The sequence below is a fragment of the Solanum tuberosum genome, unplaced genomic scaffold (assembly GCF_000226075.1).
Source record: "Solanum tuberosum cultivar DM 1-3 516 R44 unplaced genomic scaffold, SolTub_3.0 scf00166, whole genome shotgun sequence".
Classification (NCBI taxonomy): Eukaryota; Viridiplantae; Streptophyta; class Magnoliopsida; order Solanales; family Solanaceae; genus Solanum; species Solanum tuberosum.
In genome coordinates, this window is record NW_006239094.1 from 820,817 (window position 1) to 833,323 (window position 12,507).

The 12,507-nt window shown below is 34.3% G+C and overlaps 1 protein-coding gene across 2 annotated transcripts in view; it reads right to left on the reverse strand.

Annotated features, from left to right (window-relative positions):
• LOC102583224 (cleavage stimulation factor subunit 50) overlaps nt 1-7,906 on the reverse strand; it is a 30,719-nt gene extending 22,813 nt beyond the window's left edge. The window contains exons 1-2 of one of the 2 annotated variants that reach the window (XM_015311631.1): nt 7,731-7,906; nt 7,463-7,592 (exon numbers count right to left, since the gene is read on the reverse strand). In XM_015311631.1, coding sequence (XP_015167117.1) covers nt 7,463-7,576 — 114 coding nt within the window. In that variant the 5' untranslated portion in view covers nt 7,577-7,592; nt 7,731-7,906. Of the gene's footprint in view, nt 1-7,462 lie in introns of both variants that reach the window. The other variant, XR_367777.2, reaches the window with a different exon arrangement.
• Between the last annotated feature and the right edge of the window lie 4,601 nt (nt 7,907-12,507).

A 12,507-nucleotide genomic window follows, 5' to 3' on the forward strand; every position in this document is an offset into this window, starting at 1 on the left:
AAATTACAATAATGAGCAACTTAAATAATTTAAAAGACATAAAAAATTCGATTGACTCTTGAAATTCTAAATTGGGACAGAGGAAGTAACATGTTTTATTTGAAATGCCAGAAAAAAATATTATAAATCACAATAATAAATAACTTAATAAAAGACATAAAAAATTTAAATGATTCTCTAATTTCAATCAGTGCCACATAAATTGAGAAATGAGATAGAGAGAGTAACATATATTATTTGAAAATTATGAAAAATGTACTATAATTCACAATGATTGACAACTTAAAATATTCAAAAGACAAAATTTGATTGACCTTTGAAATTCTATCAGTGCCACATAAATTGGGACAAAAGAAGTAACATATAAAAATGACATAAAAAGTACTATAAATCACGGTAATTTACAACTTGAAAATTTAGAAGACATACAAAGAATTTGTTGACTCTTAAATTCTATCAGTGCCACATAAATTGGGACAGAGGAAGTAACATATATTATTTGAAAATTACGTAAAAGTACAGATCGTAAAAATTAACAAATTAAAATATTTAAAAATTTGAATGTGACATAAATTGAAACCAAAAATAATATTTTGGGCCTGTGCTAGCACAGGCTCCTGAATCTAGTATTACAAGACATGGCAAGTCTGTTTAGAATAATTTCTCTTATGGTCTAAGAGGTATGATAAACACGTCACGGTGAGCAATTGAGCATCACGGAGGTATGAAAACAGACCATGAATAAAGGACAAATAAGAGAAGCATTTTCCAAAGCTATGCAACCTTCATAGGTTATATGTAAAAGCTCTTTACTCTAGTAAGTCTAGAACTAATTACAATTGCAATGAGGCAACGAGAATTGTAGTATTTGAGGTACGGTTTAAAGACACTTTCTTCTGAAAGACAGTAAGTTGCAATTGAAGTTCCCATTTTCTACAAGCATCCAATTTTGGTCATCGCCAATGTCTGAATTGAACTGAGTCACTCAATCACCTAAGACTTTAAAATCTCTCACCTAACACTCCAAAACCTCTTATGACATAGGAGTACCCTTGACAACTTATTGAATGAATATATAGATCTCAAGTACAAATCTCCAATTACCCCACCCCCACCCCAGCACTAAAGAAGAAATATGTTCTTAATGGCACTCAAATGTGTGGCCTAGTGGTCAATGGTATAGGTAGAGATTCATGAGGTCTCAATTTCAAATCTCATCAGAGGTAACACAATTAGTGACTACTTCTCATCTGTCAAAGCCTTGGTGGATAGAGTTACACGGTACTTGTGTTGGTGAGAGGTAGCAGATACCCCGTGGAATTAGTCAAGGTGTGTGAAAGTTGGCCCAGTCACCGAGGTTAACATAAAAAAGATATGATACTATCCATTCAATGTTTGAACACTCTAAATTCTTATCTCTTCCAAATAATTGTTATAGTAATAAATCTCAAATAAAGCAGATTTATGCGTACACAAGTACAAATCAATGCATACATCACCTTAAGAAGAAGAATCCTACCGTTTCTTCTACTTTTCCCTTTCCATTTTCTCCTTTCTTCCAAGGATGACATACTCAATTGTCTTTCCTGGCTATTAATCAAATAACTTTCTTAACCTGAGCAACTATAAACAAGAAACAACTCATTCTAGGATATGATTTGATGCCACGACCTTGTCTACACTATAATTTGATTTAGCTCAAAGGCTAACTGGAACTTCCTTGCATTTAACATTCCCTAACTTGCAGGGCATCAAGTTAAGGAATTGTCACTAAAAAGTATTTTCTAACTTGATGCTCTATCAAATAAAGCCTAATCTCTCACACATTCTGAGAAGTTGTTCATCCATCAAGCACCTAAGGGTGTGTAGCCTAGTGGTCAATGAAGTGGGTTAAGAACCATGAAGCCTCAGGTTCAAATCCCAGCCGACACAAAAACAGTAGGTGATTTCTTTCCATTTGTTCTAGTCTTGGTAGACAGAGTTACCCGATACCTATAGTTGGTGAGAAGTGACAGGTTTCGTGGAATTAGTCGAGGGGTGCACAATCTGGCCTAGACACAACGATTATTTAAAAAAAGTTGCCTATCCATTGGTCTAACAATAGCTCGAACAGTGTTGTTGAGAATATAATTAAGCAAATAAAAGTTTGCTCTCTAACAGTTTAATCCTTTAGATGAGATGGTCACATACTTCAACATGGTATCGTAGCAGACAAAGGTCTTGGTACTGAATCTCACCACCACTCATTATCAAAAACAATTTCCACGTGTTTGGCCATGAAAAATGAATTAACACGTGAGGGGATGTATTGAGAATATAAATAAATAAAAACATGCTCTCTCTAACAACTTAAACTTTTAGATGAGATTCACACTGAACAAGTGCAACATAATAAGACTCCCAGAAATCTACCGTGATAAAAAACATTCATATATTAACAAATTAACTAGCATGATGTAATTTTATGTATCATCTACAATTCAATTCCAAACTAGTTGGGATGCCTACATGAATCGTGGTATTCATCATAGTTTGACTATCTTCTACTCCTACCTTCCTCATTTACCTAGGTATAGTTGTTGGGGAAACTACTACATTGAAACTTAATAGATATAAGATAGTAACGAGTAATCAAAACAAATGTGGTGTCGTGGCAAGCTATTGCCTTGAAAGTGATTTTAGTCCGACTAGGATGCACATTGTTCTAATCGGTCGCTCCTCAAGTTTCCACAACACTGATGGCTAGAAGCTTGTAGAAAATGAATTGCCTAGAAAAAAAGAAAGAGAAGAACAAGTGTGGAGAAGAGAGAATATTTTTGAGGTAGAGGAAAAGGCTTGCAAATGGTCTGCTTGTATAGACAAATTTCTGGAGTTGTTACAAAGGGGACTAAATGAGTTGAAACATAATTAAAATGGATGTTATGAGAGTGATAAATGTTGTTACGGAATTTATTCTAGTAATGTATCTGGATATATTCTTGTAAGCATGTATTTGGACACTTTCTGGTAGGCTTAAAAAGTTAAAATTACTTTTTCCCAAAACCAAATTTAGATTAGGTCTTCACATATATTGTGCTCGCAGGCGGGCCCAATCAACCAATTTTGCCTACAAGTCTTTTCTCCTGTGCACAAGGCCACTCCCACTAACTCTTTACAAGCCCAATAAAGAATAATTTAATATATAAAGAGAAGAAACAAATTATTCTTAATCAATGAGGTACTTTTGTCTTTTACATAAGACAAGTAGTTGGGGAAAATGGACCCACAAAAATTCTTTATTCTTTGTATTATTAAAATGAAAAAAAGGAACAATTCCAGCAATCCTCCAGACCTCCACTAATGCAAGGGTAAAGAAAAATAAACACTAGTTTAGGACAAAGGAAGGATATATATTTATGTGTCGATGTCTTTTGATTTGAATTGATACATAGTGACATGGGGCAACAACCAATATGCACAAACTGAAGTACTCTTGAACTGAATGGACTTTAGTTGAGACCCCCACAATACATGTTATCCTAAATTTTAAGCAAACTCCACAATACTTACAAAGTGCGTTTATGGTCACGCTCATACCTTGGGTCTCTTGAGTGCTTTAGAAAGACAACCCAAATCTTACATAGAAGGCATCCATACTTTCACTCTCTTAGATGATTCCATCAAGTCTATCTCAATATAGACCACCATAAGGCTATGGAATCATTAAGAGCAAAATAAGCTCAACCTAACAAAGCACTACCACACGCCATAGGAATAGGAAATGTAGTGCATATTGAGGGCTTATATGGCTTCGTTTGACCACAAATGTGTATCCACCATACTACCTCAATCAATGGACTTTAGCCCCATCCCCTATATGTTTCAAGGATCATTTTCCTTGCCTAACCTTTGGTTAAAGGATCCGCTAAATTTCTTTTAAACCTTACATATTCCAGGTAAACAACACCATATTTCAACAATTGTTTAACTGCACCATGTCTAACATGAATGAATCTCATTTTTCTAGTCACCTATTTCTCGGTAATTCCAATTGTTACTGTGAGTCGCAATGTAGACACAGTGAAGCTTGTTTCCCCACAATGGCACATCTACCAAAAAGTTTCTCAACCATTTGGTCTCTTGCTCTGCCAACTGAAAAGCAATGAATTTTGATTCCGTAGTAGACTATATGATTAGAAATTATAGTCTATATTCACTTTTTATAGCCTCTTTCCAAAATATAGAATCTATTCACCTTTTTGATTCATCATAAATCTAGTAGACACTAATTCATCATTTAAAACACCAATGTAAAAATTCTAAGTCAAAAAGTCAATGATAAAGTCAGGACCAAAGCTAGTCTCAACTTTATGCGTTTTACTCCTTCTAAGTTCATTTTCATGTTCATTAGCAATAACATCAAAAAAGGCACAACATGAGAATTAACATGCATAGACGTAGAAACGTTATTTTGCACATCACTAGGCATATCAATTTTCAAAGGAAAAACATATTCAAAAAATTTCCCATCACTAGATTCCTAAATAGAATTCAAAGATACGATGTAACACTAATTTGAGCCTAAGGAATACAAAAAGTACCAAAAGTTTTAGGTCCCACCTTTAACGTTTTTAACAAAACGGGTAGACCAACCTTAGTCAAACACTCCCATACTTTTAAAAATTTCAAGTTAGGGACAAGCTCTTTCCATGAGATATAGAGTCTTGCCCAACTTCTTTTGAGGAGCTCTATGAAGAACATGGAATGCAAACAAAACAACTTCTCTCCACATGTTGCCAGATCGGGCTTCTAGAGTGTCAGTACTACTTGAACCCTATCAAATCTAAGTGTCTCAATTTTTTCTGTCCAATTGGCTCTCCACTTCTATTTTGAATTTCAAGAACATACTCTCCATCTATTCACCTTTTTGATTCATCATAAATCTAGTAGACACTAATTCATCATTTAAAACACCAATGTAAAAATTCTAAGTCAAAAAGTCAATGATAAAGTCAGGACCAAAGCTAGTCTCAACTTTATGCGTTTTACTCCTTCTAAGTTCATTTTCATGTTCATTAGCAATAACATCAAAAAAGGCACAACATGAGAATTAACATGCATAGACGTAGAAACGTTATTTTGCACATCACTAGGCATATCAATTTTCAAAGGAAAAACATATTCAAAAAATTTCCCATCACTAGATTCCTAAATAGAATTCAAAGATACGATGTAACACTAATTTGAGCCTAAGGAATACAAAAAGTACCAAAAGTTTTAGGTCCCACCTTTAACGTTTTTAACAAAACGGGTAGACCAACCTTAGTCAAACACTCCCATACTTTTAAAAATTTCAAGTTAGGGACAAGCTCTTTCCATGAGATATAGAGTCTTGCCCAACTTCTTTTGAGGAGCTCTATGAAGAACATGGAATGCAAACAAAACAACTTCTCTCCACATGTTGCCAGATCGGGCTTCTAGAGTGTCAGTACTACTTGAACCCTATCAAATCTAAGTGTCTCAATTTTTTCTGTCCAATTGGCTCTCCACTTCTATTTTGAATTTCAAGAACATACTCTCAACCACATTCTTAGAATTAAGAAGATATAACATATTGTATCTAGAGAAATCATCAGCAAAAGTGATGTAATACTTCATTTTACCTTTGCTAACAGTGTTCTTCAAAACAGTTAAGCCTGAATGTATTAGTTCAAGCAATTCATTCTTTCAACTAGTAATAGTTTTAAATGGTTTCTTGATATTTTTTGTATCTATACATGCGATGCACTGAAAAAAATCATCCGAATTTATCCCAGGGATTAATTTCATTTTTCTAAGTTTTTTAATAAAAGCAATATTAACAACCTAGTCTACCATGACAAAAGTTAACAAACTCAACAATATAAGCAGATCTAGAATTACTTGCATTATTGACAACTTCTTGAACCATATTCCGCACAAATAAACCTTTATTGAGGTACCCCTTCCCAACAAATCCTTTGTGAGAAATTAATTATTTTATCAGCTTCAAAAACAAGTTTAAGACATGCTTTGTAGAGAAGTGCTAGTGAAACTAAGTTTTTACAAAGGGAAGGGAATACAGAACATTGTTCAAGGCCAATGTTTTTCCAGAAGTTAACTTAAGCAAAATTTTCATGTACCCATAACTCTAGAAATGATGGAGTTACCCATGTAGACACACTCATCATCGGTAGACTCCTCAAAATCATGAAACAACTCCTAGTTGATGCAAACATGTCTTAAGGCCCCTATGTCCAATTCCCAATCAATCTTGTTAGCAACTGAGTTTGCCTCGACAACAACGGTAACAATCTCTTCATCACCCTCAACAAGGTGAGCTTGGATAGAAGCTTGTCCTCCCTCTTCAAGGTTTGCCCTTATCTTTGATAGCACTAGGCAGCCTTTGCCCAAAATTTGATCTTATTTTTTACCTTTTGCATTAGTGGGGGTTGATGAAATAATTCCTTTCATTACCCTCAGCAAGATGAGCTTGGATAGAAGCTTTCCCTCCTTGCTTCGAGTTTTACCTTTGTCTTTAATAGCATTAGATAACCTTTTCCCAAAATTTGTTCTCATTCTTTACCTTAGCATTAGTGAGGGATTGTTGGAATTATTTCTTTATTATTTCTTTTCTTTGGCATTATTTCTTTTTAAATAATGCAAAGAATAAAGAATTCTTGTAGGTCCGGTTTGCCCGAACTACTTTCTTGTCTTATGTGAGACAAAAGTCTCTCATTAATTAGAAAAAGCTCTTTTTTCTCCTTAATATAAATTGCCCTTTATTGGGCTTGTAACGAGCTAGTAAAAAGGAGTGGTCTTGCGCACATGAGAAGTGGCTTGAAGACAAAACTGATCAATGTTCCCCTGCTTGCTGTATATATGTGAGACCTATCCCAAATTTGATTTTAAGAAAATATTTTTAGTTTTTTTTTAATTTACATATAAAGTATCCAAATACATGTATACAAGAATATATCCCGATATATTACTAAATAAATTTTGTAACACAAGTCAATCACTATTGTAATAGCAATTTTTAATTAGTAACAACCAAGTTAATTGTGACAATCAACTTAATTTTGTTACAACTCACTAAGCCTCCTTTATAACACCTCCAGAATTAACCTATATAAAGCAGACCATTTTTGACCTTTTTCCTACCCTAAAAAAATTCTCTCTTCTTCTCCTAATGTGTTCTCCTCTTTATGTTATTTCTGAGCTGTGGAACCTCAGAGAGCAACAGTTAACAACTATGTATATCCTAGTAGGACTGAAATCGCTCTCGAACACCACAACATAAGATTTGTTTCAATAAGTTGTAATTTTTCCAACAACTATAATGTTACATATTTACGGTCACCAAAGATTTCTCTTTTCCCAACGTTCTCAAGGAACCCAAGAAGGTAAGCAGTTTCAAAAGGTTAAATGTGTATATAAAACCAAAGAATTGAAGAAACAGTACCTGATTGAGATTATTATCGCGAAGATGAGCGACTATGAGAGAATTAACATGACGGAACAATTTCCCGGCTTGCAATTTGTGCTCCAAGTTATCATTGTTATGGTTGCTCCCCATTTAACTTATTGCTGCCCTAATTTATTCAATGAAACAAACAGAAACAATACCCTCAGAATCTTTGTTGATTCACAAATTTGGCTTTGCAGTGTTCGGGATTGAAAGAGAGAAAGCAATAATGGCAAACTGATAACCCTTGTCTTAAAGCTCGTACAGAATTTTGGAAGAGGATGAAACTGAAGTACTATGAGCTTCAGAACTCTACCGCCGCCATTTGAGTACACTACAATGCTTCTTGGCAGTCCAATTTGGATTTGCTTTTGCAATTGATTTAGGAAAAAGTTAATTTAGGTTTTCTTCTTTAAAAAATTGGAGTGATTTGGTCAAGTATTCAATAAGCAAGTTGCTATTAGTCATGGTATTAGTATAGTATCCGCGCGATGCGCCTATATTACAACTCCGAAATTGTTTAGGTAGTATTTAGTACTAATGAATTGCTTTGTCTTTATGAGTGAACTATAACTAAAAGAAAATGGGTGAGAAAACTTTTGGTTTGAAGAGTTGGAAATTTTCTTGGACAAAATCTTAGTAAGGTAAGGTCTATGACAATCCGAGAAAAGGATTGAGAGAAATGTCTAGGTAAAGTCTAATTCCCTTGTTGCTAAGACATTAAGAAGACAATATGACTTTTCGAAAGTGAATTCGGGTTAATAGAACTCCAATCTCAATGATGAACTTATCGTGAAGGGGTTGGTTTGGAATGTCAAGGTTTGAAGGTGCGTTGCGAAATAGGCTAATTTTGGAGGATTTCCGAGTTTCTGTCTCGTGCAAGCCGGTATAGTGGGTGATACGCTTCTATAGCGATGGATTTAATTCCCGTTACAATGGCGCTACCATAGCGAAATTACGCCGCTATAGTGGGTGATACACTGCTTTAGTGGTGGATCTAATTCCCTCTACAGCATTGCTGCTATAGCGGAATTGGATCGCTATAGCGGGGTTAGTCACAGTTAATGTAGAAAATCTCCCAAACCCGCTCATTAATTGGCAATTACGTTTTGGGGAAGAGCATAGGAAACCTAAGGTGAATTTCATTTGTTTACCATCGTAATCATTTGTAAAGGTAAGTAAACTACTCCCCTAGCTTGGTAATTCAATTCTAGAGCCTTAGAATCTGTGGTGATGATCATAGGGGAGGGTTTCTTTAATTTAATGGTGGGAAAACACTGGTTTAGGTGGGATAATTATGAGAATGGTTTGGGGTTTGGGATCAGGATATAATTCGAGTGTATTTAAACCATTTAGGTCTAATTATGTGTTATATTGATTGTTTGTAGACCAAGAACATGTTACATATCACAACAAGGTGAAAATTCATGCTTGATTTGAGGTAAGTGATGGTTGTTTGATTCTCGTGCTTGCTAACTGATTCATTAATATTATTTATATAAGGTATGGTTAAGAAAATCGAAGGAGTATAAACCAAAATGATTAACTTGTGGTCAATCACATTCAATGAATGTGTTTACTTGAGTGTACAAGTGTGATTTTTATTCATTAAGATTGTGATTGTAATGTGTGATTGTTGGTTGGCTTGGGTACCACGTCTAGTACATACTAACGATTGGGCACCATGCCTAGTACATGATATCTCTTGGTTGGCTCGGGTATCACACTTAATACATATTCGGTTGACTCGGGTACCATACCTAATATGGATTATCTATATGGTTGGCTCGAGTATCACGCCGGTACAAATTACTATTGATTGACTCGGATACCATGTCTGGTACATGTGATTGTTTGTGTGTGGATTCCATGAGTGAATCAAGTTGGCTTGTTGTAATGTTAGTGATCACGTTTATTGCGTATATTATTTATTTAACTAAGTTGTGGTTACCTGTTTATATCTCATATATCTAGAGTTGGCCAATGATCCTACTAGTACACTATGGATTTTATGTACTGATATTGTACTTTCTCTTTTTTGTTGAGCACAAGGCATATTTCGACGTCTTTGCGATTTGAGTTGCTTCGTCCAAGCCGATATGGATTCCTCTTTTCCATGCAGTCCATTTTTTAGACTTAGACTCTTATTGTTTTGGGGTTGCAACCCCACATTTTAGGCTATGTAGATATTTTGATACACGATTTTCAGGTTCTAGGGGGTTATTCCGTAATGTTTTGTTGATTATGTCTTGAAATGTGACTCTGTGGTTTAATTTATAAAGACTATTTCCTTTTAGTTGTTTGGTGTATTGCATGTTAGTAGAATAGTTGGTTCTCCCACCAGGGATTTAGTGTGGGTTCTTCTCGCGACGGGTTGAGTCGTGATAAAGTTGATATCAAAGTCCTAAGTTCGTTGATCTCATAGTACCAAAATAGATCTAGTAAATTCTTATGGAACGATATTGAGAAATACTTTTCTTCGAGAGGCCATAGGACTTCAAGATATTTTCTTTTCGTGCCGTAACTTGCTTACGATTGGTATCTGGCAATCCAAATTGCACTAGACGAAACAGGGTGAGAGTACTAGCTCAAGCTATAGAACTGGTAATGTGAGGGCGAGGAAAGGGTAGAGACAGAGGAAAGGGCAAAGGCAGAGGGAGAGAAACACCTTCCAGGGGTGGAGCTTAGGCATTGGCTGGGCCAAGGCCAACAACCCCTCCCCCACCTAAGATTCATGCTAAGGAGAATGTGGAGGTAGATTTCGAGGAGGGTGTTGAACCTGAGATGGCAAACATAGGTTGAGGGTGCAGGTCTTCCCTCTATGACTTATGAGGTCGTTCATCAAGTGTTGGCCTCCATGAGTGGGAGAGCTAGTACTGAGCCACTCCTACTGAGTCGACTACTCAGGCTTTAGGTTTTCATCCCATTGCTACCACTGCTATCAAGATGGATGAAGTTTTGGGTCTAATGTGTTATTTTGTCCTATACTAGGCCTTGTCATGACCAAGACTAAGCATTAGTTGTTGACTAAGAGGGTGTTTGGATTGGCAATTTTTGATTTTTGAAAGTGTTTGGCAATTATAAAAATAACTTAAATAAATCAAAAATGACTTAAAATAAGTTAGAAGTAAAAAGTAGGGGCCCCCTACTTTTATTTTTTAACTTTAAAGTCATATTAGTTTGACCAAGGATATTACTTTTTATACCCTTAATTCTTTTAAATTATTCCAAATTTGCCCTTATGAAATAGAACACTAACATCTCTTTTCCTCAACTTTCTTTGCTGATGCGGTGCTCCAATGCGTTAAAGCTCCAAAGCTCCCCCTACTTAGTTTTCTTGTTCTTCTTTAACATTTTAGTTTTCATTTCTTTTTCACGAGACAAAAGTATCGACATTGAAGTAATTATTCTTCATTCTTTCTCGATTTTTGTATTTTCTTTTCGGATTATGTATTTTTTATTTTTCTGTTTTCTTTTGTTGTTGCATCTAGTAATTTATAAGTTGTCAACAACCCCTTGACACCCCCAAAAAGATATTGTCTAATTTGTTGCACTTTTGGATTTGTTTAGTTTAAGTTTTTTTGGTTGTAATGGTATCCACTCAGCAACTAGATGTAGGAAAATAATGAACAATTTTAAGTTTTTCTTCATTCTCTCTCGATTTCTGTATTTTCTTCTTGGATTATGTACTTTTTATTATTATTTTTTGTTTTCTTTTGTTGTTGCAATGTTGTTTTTTGTATTTTAACTATGTATCAAATAATCTCTTTATTTAGTTAGTTGTAGTATATAATTTGATTGTGTGTAGTATATATTTGTCATCTATTATAAGATTATAGAAGTAGTTATTCTCAATTTTCTTCTCAATTTTCATTTTCAGATCATTTACACCATGTCGTAAATTAATTTGAGATACACTAATGCTAAGTGGGATGATGATGTCTATCTCAAATTTATAGAGTTATGTGAATTGGAGATTAGGAAAGGAACTAGACTAAATACTCATTTATCTAAAGATGGATGAAAAAATATGATCGATGAGTTCAATAAAAAGATGAAAACACGCTATAAAAAAATAAATGAAAATCATTGGAATAGCTTGAAAGTCGAGTGGACTCTTTTAAAGCAATTGATGAGAGGGGATACATGTATAGGATGGAATGCCACCAAAAATACAATTATGGTAGATGATGATTGGTGGAAGCGAAAAATTAAGGTACATTTCTCACATTGTTCTATATGTCTTTGTTATTTCTTTCATTGTTGAATTTTAATTTACCTAAATTTATTTTTTATCTTTTGTTACGGGAGGATGTTCGATATAGAAAATTTAGGAATAAAGATCTTTTGCTCATATGATTTCTCTATGATGCATTATTTTCTGATATTGTTGCTACGGGAGAAAGAACACGTGTCGCAAATCAAGAATAATTTTTTAAAAATAGGATAAATTAAAAAAAAGAAAAGAATAAATGATATTGATGATGATGGTAGGGAACACTTTATTAATCCTAATGATGAAGGGGTGATTAAAGTGATGATCCACAAGATATGAATTCTACAATGTTTCCTAAGCCATCACTAAAAACACAAATTTCAATTGATGATATTGGAACTAGTAATCAACTAAAAAAAGTAAGACAAAATAAATTGTTGCATCAATGAAAGAGGATATGCACTTTTTAGTAGAGTTAATATCTAACAAAAGTACTGCTACATCTCATGCAGTAGATGATCCCAACATTGATAAGTGTATGAATATTTTGGGAAGCATACCGAATATTTTTTGAAAAGGGTGAAATGTATAACTATTTTGTGAACATGTTTCTTAAAAAAGACATTCAACAAGTGTTTCTTAAGATGCCTACTGAAGAAGCTCCAAAGTCTTGGATTGAGTATTAACTATCAATTATACCTTAAGAAAGTGTGAAGAATGTATTGTTATGGAAAAAAATAATTTTATTATTTTATGTATGACATTATGCTTGTACGCATAAACTTTATTTATTGTCTTTAATTTGGTTTAGACATTATGGTTGTAT